Below are 8,455 nucleotides of genomic sequence, written 5' to 3' on the forward strand. Positions count from 1 at the left end.
AGCAGCCGCGGGCGGGGGAGAAGCGCGACCAGGCACGGACCCAGCGCTGCGACCTGGGGAGGCCTCGCCCGGCTTCCCCACCGCAGACGCGGCCCGTGTGGGGCTGCCCTGAAGGTCCTGCTTGTGTCTCACCTGAGTCCTCGACCCCGTCTTTGTTGACGTCCCTGTAGCCCCCGTTTTCTTTCTACGAAGTTACGAGGCTGCTTCAGGAGACAGGCTCCCTCCATCCCCCCAGCACTTGGCTTTGTTGTGTGATGCTGCTGCTCGGGTGGCACCTTGCTGGGCTGCGGCCCAGGGAATAGCCTTGCCCTCCCTGTCCCTGGGATGGGATTAGTGTGCTGGGCAGGTGGCTCCGTCAGCGCTGATCCCAGCTGCGCATCTGCGCTGCTTTGCTTAGTCTGTCTAATCAACAGCTTGCGTGTCTTTTACCAGCCATTTGTTCCTCTCGTTCTGTGTTTACACAGGACTTCCTTGTGTTGTGACAGCTTTTAGGTACTTAACCTGTGCCAGTTGGTGGTCTCTGGACTGCTGCTTTGTTTGACTAGCCAGGCAGGATCCAGAGCTTCACCCATCTGTTCTTGTGTTTGCAGGGGAGGGAGTGTTTGGGCTTGCACAGTGTCAGATCCAAAACCAAACCAAACCCTGAGCCAAATACTAGTGGTTTAAATGGGTGCAGCTCTTTTAAAAACCAATTTGTCCACTTAAGATCACACCAACGCTCTCTGGTTTTGCACTGCTTCGACAGCTGGGATTTGTCAAGTGCAAGTTTCCGTGAACCTTTGAATCCTTGGTATTGGCTTTCCCTTCCATGCTCTGTCCTCCAGAACTGTCTGGACTTTGGTCTCCCTGGACCCCCATTGCTCTGTCCTTCCGGAAGCTTCTGGGGAAGTGCCCCATTGTATGAAGACTGGGTTCAGGCAGTGTAGCTGAAAGTCTTTTGGTAAACAGGAGAGGAGAAGGAGGTCCTTTGAGGCATAGCTATGGCATCCCCCATTATTGTTTTTTCATCTGGACTCTTATGAGGAAGGGCTCTCCTAAGTGCATTCCCCTTTCTCCTAGATTATTTATGCAAACCTGAAGACAACATTTACAATATCGACTTCACCAGGTTCAAGATCCGGGACCTTGAGACTGGGACAGTGCTCTTTGAAATTGCCAAGCCATCTGCCACAGGTAGGACCTGTAGACGAGTGGAGTATGCGATATGGCGAGCCGTGCATGCCAAATACTACAGTTTTTCAGGGCATGTCTGCAATGCATACTGACTATGGCATGCAGTGGTATGCTCAGCAGTGTTAAGCCTGCCTGATACATAAATGCAGCTACACTGCTTCTGGGTTGGGAGGCAGCATATGTGGAGTAGTGCAATGTTTTTGAATATGGTACCACCCAACACTACAGGATAGCAGGGCGCACACCTTGTCCTGTGCTGCCCCTTGCTATCCTGCCTGGGGATGTCTTAGTGTATGTTATACAGCATGCCAAGCGAATTTACTCATGAGAACAGACTGAAATCCTCTCTCCATGGAGCTTCCTTCAGATCATGTGAATGTGCCTTAGGCTTGATAGAAAGAGCCTGCCATAGAAGTCAGAGGGGAGTGTGTAATCCTTTCAGCCTTGAAACTGTTGTCAGGCCAGCTATAGTCATGTGTTTTCTGTAGAACTTAAACTCTTCTCTTAGAAGTGATGTCTTGGATACAATAGACTTCAGAGTTACTGCTGAGCACCTCTGGACTGATACTGTCTTTTTACAGTGACCTAGACAGCTTGTGAATGCTATATCCAAATGTCTTTACCTCCTTGCTTCAGCTAGGCTGTTGGAAATAGAATGTCACATTTGGGGAATCTATGCTGTACAAATGTGCTGCCATTGTTAGTGTTTCATGAGATGTACGTGGGCTGGGGGAGTCCTGAAAAAAATGGGTTAGTATTAAAGAAATATAATTGCCTGAGCTCCACAAACCTCCTTTATACAGGTAGCCAAAGGTAAGCAGGATGTAGATATTGCAAGTGAGAGGCAAGCAATCGGAACTGATTTCCTGAACATGTTTTTGAACATAGGGATTAACAAATCCTGTTTCTTGTGGTGGAATTTGTTATGAAACTGTTCCATGTTAACAATTTAGTGCCAGCAATGGATCAAAAAACAGCTTTTGGATACTGCAGTCTTGGGTGCTTGAGCAGTTTCCCTGGGTGGCTTGTTTGTCAGCTCTGAGCTGGTCAGCTGGTTTCACTTAAGTTATCAGAAGATTAACTGAGTTGGTGAACTTTTCCAGAGCAAGATGAAGAGGAGGACGATGATGGTGGAGAATTGGACACCAGTGCAGGCCGCTTTGTTCGCTACCAGTTCACTCCAGCGTTCCTCCGTCTGCGGACCGTTGGTGCAACGTGAGTAAAACCTTGTAGGAAGAGGAGAGGGTAAAGCCTCTAGGGAGCCTTGGGTACAAGCCCTGTCAGTTCATAACTAAACTGAACCTTGGATTAGTGAGAACTCAGTTCAACCTACATGGAAAGGTGCTGATTTGCGCCCCTCTCACTATTAAATGAATTGGTCTCATGAGGTGTATTTTCCCTGCAGAGTGGAGTTCACAGTGGGAGACAAGCCAGTGTCAAACTTCCGAATGATCGAGAGGCATTACTTCCAGGATCGCTTGCTGAAGAACTTTGACTTTGACTTTGGCTTCTGCATCCCCAGTAGCAGGAACACATGTGAACACATCTATGAGTTCCCTCAGCTCTCAGAGGATCTCAGTATGTACCCATTCCTCCTTTGCTGAGTTTCTGCTTTATTCAGTTCTTCTCTCGCTAAGAAGAAAAATGGTTGTGTGGTGGGGCAGAGGACTGGGACCAGGTAGAACTGGGTTGCATTGCTGATGTGTAACCCAGACAGAGTTGTCACCTGCTGCTGCTGTTTTTCCATCAGCATGAGTGAGAGCTGAAGAAGCCCTGCTTGATGCCTGGGTGCGATGCTGTCAAGAGCCTGTGACCTCAGTCACAGACCTTTTGCATGTAGTGTCTTCTCCCATAATCTGAGGCAACAAGATCTGGGAGGCTGTGATCGTAGTTTCTCAAGATTTTGAAGTTGGACCTTTTCAGCTTCAGAACAGGGCTTGCTTTTTGTCAGGAGCCTGTAAAAGGCTATCAGTGATGCCAGGTTCTGAGCATGCCCTATATAGTCTTGTTAGAAGACCCACTATACCCCTGCAGGATGGACAGGATGGGAGCAGCTCAATGCCCCGTGTTTCTCTGTAGGTATGTCTGGCAAAGAGAGGTTGAACTGAATTTGTGTGCAACTTGTGTTGACTGCATATCAGGTCTTACAGGAAGAATGACATGACGGCTTGTTGGATATCTATGAACTGATCTACTCCCATAGTTAATTTTTACAGCCCGAAGACCTCCACCCTGTGCATGGACAATAGAATGGGTCTGTGTAGAGCTCCTGGGGCTCACCATTTAGAAGTTTGCTTTTCTGACTTGCATGGAGGCGCTGGGTGTCAGAGACTCTGGGGTGGTTTTCTGTCCCTTGCTTTCCCCTAGCGGTGGTGTAGCAGACATTGTTCTTGAGTATAACTGGGCTTTCTCTCCCACAGTCCGCCTGATGGTTGAAAACCCCTATGAGACCCGCTCGGACAGCTTCTACTTTGTGGACAACAAGCTGATCATGCACAACAAGGCTGACTATGCCTACAATGGGGGGCAGTAACCACTCCATTCAGCCACACCGGATGCTGTGCTACCGCTAACCATTCCAGACGTGCAGGAGGGGCACAGGGCTGCTGTCTTGCAGCAAGGCCTTTTGCTGAACCTTTCCTCCTCCCAAAAGACTCAAACCATGAAGCAAAGAAGGCTGAGGTGGCTCTCATGGCAGTAAAGGCAATCTCTGCAATACTCCCCTGCCCAAATTTTTATGTACCTCACCTCTGTCTGTCTTTGTTTCTGATGGTACCACAGTTAGTTATGGATCAGAGATTATACGGCTCTGTTTGATGTTACTTTTTTTTATAGATAGGTCATGCTCTTAGTGCTTCCGGTTTGTTCCATTTAGTGAGCAGACTGCTCCTTCTAGAGAGTTGACATCTGGGTAAGCTATTTCTTGGGATGCAAATCTGCCCTGCTGAGGTATCCAGTGAAGCCTGAAGGGCAGCTCTCTTCTATGTTGGATAGATAATCTCTTTGCTATGTAGCAGGTCATTGTGCGTGTGCATGACTGAGACTGCCTTGGGGATGCACCCCTACATTTCCCAAGAGGATTTAAAAAAAGGGATGACTTCAGCTTTAAATAGTGCAGGAATCTTCCTCCTGTGTTCAGGGTCCTGATCTACTTCTGGGATTCCTTAGTTTGTTACAACTATGTCTCTTACAAGGGACTTGATCTGAGATGTGAGATCTGAGAAAAGGTGAGGTGATTACTAAATAGGTCACTGAATCAGCCTGACAGCTTCCCTATTCCTTGCGTTCTGAGCAGGTATCAGCCTTAGTGCTGAGTTAGGCCTGCTGCCTTCACCTTTTCCTCCTTCCCTCTGCGTGTGATGTCCTCTCCTGCTATTTGTGGTGTGTACTCCCCCTTTAGAGGCTCGGGAAGGGGAAGGATCTGGATGGTCACCAGAGGAACATGCTGCATGGCAGGTATTATTATCTTCCTAGTCTTCTGTCTTTATAGATATATAAACTTGAAAGACCTCACAGAGGTATTATAGTAAGAGACAATGGTATTACCAGCTCAGCTACTTCATGGTGCTTAGGCTTGTGCTAGTGTTAAACTGGGTCTTCCTAGCTGCCAAAATCATCTCATTCCGGCAGTGTTGTAAGGCAGTTGCTTGTTGTGACCCAGGAGTTAGAACTGACTTTGTTCTTAAATCACATGGATTTGGGCCTTGGGCAGCCATTTGCTTGTTTTGCTGGCTCATTCATATTTGTGGTTTGGGAAAGGTCCAGTGACTTCTTCCTTCCCAAGATAGTTACAATGGCTGCTGTAGCAATCAAGCCAAAGGATATGTCTCTGACCTGTGTTGCACCTGGTCTGAAAAGTAATCTGTCAAGTAGTGGGGGAAAGGAGTCATATGTGCTCTGGGCAGCGAGGCCAGGGGTTTATCTGTATGCCATGCAAAGTTATCCTAACAAATGATTTTCTGTGGCTGACAGTACTCTAATTTTGAGACTGGCATTCTCTGTCCCCAGTCCTTTTGCTGGTCAGCCAGGCCTCTGGGTGTCTTAGACTTAGACCTTGTCAAGACCAAGTTGTTTATTGGTACCAATACTATTTGCTTCCCATCAGACAATGTCTCCTGTCTACTATAACAGGAGTGGGTTACTGGTTGTTGTGCTAAGCAACAGTCAAAGTAAACAGAATAGTGATTAAAGCACAAGTGTGGACGTTACTGCCAGGGGCCTATTAGCATCCTGCTATATGTAAAAGTTATTTGATCTTTGCCTGCAAAGGTGAATTGAGTTAGCTTTGGTACATAGGACCAGTTACCCAGTGAGAAGGGACCACGGAAGAATCTCCTGATATAGGGGAGAATGCTAATTCTGGTTACCACAGATGTCTTGGCAGGGTGGGGAAAGGAGCAGTGCAGTAATCAGGAACAGGTGCACGCGTCTTGGGAACATGGTGGGGATAAAGGCAAGCAGGGCTATGGTTTGGGTGTTTGAAAGCTGGGAGGAGCAGGACAGCTCTGCTGTTATTTACCTTCTCCAGCATTCCCAGAAATGTTTATGGAATCCCATTGATTGTCACTTCAGAATTGGTGGAGCTTTTGTGCAAGGTGCAGCAAAGCCGTCATTTTCCTAGGACTGTCTGCAGTAGGCATTGTATGATACTGTGGCAAGATCCCTTTTTTGCCACAAGTTCACTATGATACTTGTGAGAGGACAGAATCCCCTCCCCAGAAACATGCATGAAGAGCGATCCCAGGAGACCATTAATGACTCCCCAGGATCTGACCTTGTGTGTGGTATAAATCCAGGTGCCTTCAAGTGTCATTTTTTTGTCTAATTTTTTGTCTGAAGCAACTTCCTTTTCCTTGTTTTTATGAACAGGAAGATCTCTATCTGGTGACAGGGTGACTGAGAATGAAGCACTCAGAAGGGGGATATCAGATAAACTGAGCCAGCAATAGGGAGTGTTCTACCTCTAACTCTTGGCATGTGTAAGTGGGTTGTACAGCCTGTCCTTTAAACAGTACCGGGTACCCTCTGCACAGGTGGAATTTTGGGATGTTTCAGTGCCATCTAGTGGTTGCTCTGCAGAGTGCATCTGCTCAGCCTGAGGCCAGGCTGAAACCTAGGACTGGGTGTTAGATCTTGTGGGGAGGGGTTCATTCCAGTTTCTAATGGCTGTCTTACAAGAGTGTGGGAAGAAGAAAGGACCGATGTGCTCAGGGTGTCCTGCCTGTCAGGGTGTTCTCAGCTCTAAGAAAAGATTACAGGAAACACTCCCAGCTCAACCACTGTTTGGTTCTGCCAGCTGTAAAAAGCTGCCCCAGTAAGGTGCCCTGAGGGGAAAATCCCTATAAGAAGACAGCCCTGCAATGGGGGCTGCTAATTGTGACTCAGAGGTCAGGGATTACCTTCCTTCCTTCCCAAGCACTTCTCCAGTGTTCCTTCTTTCATCGGCTGCATCCCTGCAACAGGGATCTGGGTCTTGGTAATATGATTACAAGAGTGTCTTCTCACCATCAGCTTGTCCTCTGTTTGGAGTAGGATGTTTAGTAGGAACCTCAAGCCCTTCTCATTCTCCCCGCATCCCCAAGTCAACAGCCTGTTTCCAGAGTAGTACTTTAGCCAGGTACTAAAGGGATGAAGGAGACTAAGTGTTGCCTCAGGAGCTGGTGGGCAGGATCATTGTGAAAATATCCCTTTCGATTTATGCTGGGCTGGAAAGAGGATAGGGAGTTTGTGTATACTGTGTGGAGAAGTAAAAGGACCAAAAATGCAAACTGACACTAAATCCTTAAAAGTATTTGTCTGACCTCCCTGAAGCACTCTGTGCTCCAGGATCTTATGCTGTGCAAGGGGAGAGAGCCACCCTCCTGGACAGCTGTTGTAAGGGTCATTGAAGATTTTGTACTGCAGTTGGTGCAGCAGGGCCACCTAGTGTTATGTGGACCAGGTGTTGCTGTCCCTGCTTTCCTTTGGGTATGAATCATTTTTCTAAGTGCATTTGCTTATGGCTTTTGGTGCATCTCTTTTTGCAAAAGAGAAACAGCAGTTGTCTGTCCATTTTAGCCCTCTAGGCCAAGGCATCCATTCTGCTTCCCTAATCAAGATATAAGAATAATGGACAAAACATTTTGAAAGCCAGAAATGAATTAGGAAGATGGTGAGCGGTGGAGCAGTGAGATGGGTAAGGTGTATTAACTTAACCCTGAGGCTCTGTGCTTCATGACATCCTCCGCTCCAGATATTTCCCGTGTTTGTCTCCTGCTCCATTCTTTTGTCATGTCAAGCTGTTGGGCTACATGCTGCCTGATGCATGTGGCTCAATATCCTGCATTCTTAATCATAAAACACTGCCATCTCCCTGCAGCTTAAGGGGGAGGACAAAGCTTATAGGGACAGTGGGTAAAGTGGAACAGTGGGTAAAGTTTGAGGAAGGTAAAAGTACCAGCAAATACCATAGCTACCTGCATTGACTTCAGTTCTCATAGAAAAGAAGGATGTTGTATGTAAGCACATTAGGTGTCCCCCATGGGTTGCTGGCAAGCTGCTGCGCAGTCTGCTCTGGAGCTGGGGCATTGCTTTGACAAGTGCTGAGGAGGATGATACCGTATCTTGTGACTGGTTTTCTCTGAGGGTGGGCAACCAGTCACAGTGCTGACCAGCATTCCCACTTGCTTCATTGCCTGCATCAGACTTGGGGACAAGTCCCACAGCACCTGCTTGAGTTTGGACATGTGTGCGCTGGTGCCCTGTGCCCGGGGGGCCTCCCAGTGTAGACCTGGCCTGTCTGTTTCCTTGGCCCTGAGATGGATCCTGGGGCATGGACAGCAGGGTGCCTTTCGTTTACAAAGGACAAGGAGCTCAGCCAAGATGTAACACAAGTCTATTTTTCTTTGTAAAGATATTTTTCTCAGAGAATGTGCAAAGCATCAGGGCTGCTGCTTGATTTCTTTCCCTCCAGCCTGGCCTTCCCTCCGGGACCTCAGCCCACCGCCTCTCCCCTCGGCCAGTAACCCAAGCCCCTCGTTTGTATGAAATGTTATTTTGTCACAAGCAATAGTAATAAAACGGAGATTTTTCACAAGGGCCGAGCCCGAAGCTTCCTTCGCTCGCTCGCCGCGGGGGCTGGTGCGTGGTGGGGGGGCTCGGCCAGGGCGGAGGCCCCGCGTGTCCAGCGCGGGGCTCCTACCACCCCCGCGTTCTGAGGGGCGGCCTGGTGCCCGCCCGCGGGGGGCGGGGCCCCGGGGGCGTCCCTAGACGTGGGGCGGGGCGCTCCCGCGTGCAGAGGCGG

General features: G+C 48.6%; 1 protein-coding gene across 1 annotated transcript in view; it reads left to right on the forward strand.

The window, feature by feature from the left end:
- Positions 1-5,398, forward strand: part of LOC109290356 (malectin) — a 32,836-nt gene extending 27,438 nt beyond the window's left edge. The window contains exons 6-9 of the mRNA XM_019506810.1: positions 1,060-1,173; positions 2,277-2,388; positions 2,579-2,751; positions 3,594-5,398. Coding sequence (XP_019362355.1) covers positions 1,060-1,173; positions 2,277-2,388; positions 2,579-2,751; positions 3,594-3,706 — 512 coding nt within the window. The 3' untranslated portion in view covers positions 3,707-5,398. The remainder of the gene's footprint in view (positions 1-1,059; positions 1,174-2,276; positions 2,389-2,578; positions 2,752-3,593) is intronic.
- The last annotated feature ends 3,057 nt before the right edge of the window (positions 5,399-8,455 follow it).

The sequence above is a fragment of the Gavialis gangeticus genome, unplaced genomic scaffold (genome assembly GCF_001723915.1).
Source record: "Gavialis gangeticus isolate Ggan-Ray unplaced genomic scaffold, GavGan_comp1, whole genome shotgun sequence".
NCBI classification, from domain to species: domain Eukaryota; kingdom Metazoa; phylum Chordata; order Crocodylia; family Gavialidae; genus Gavialis; species Gavialis gangeticus.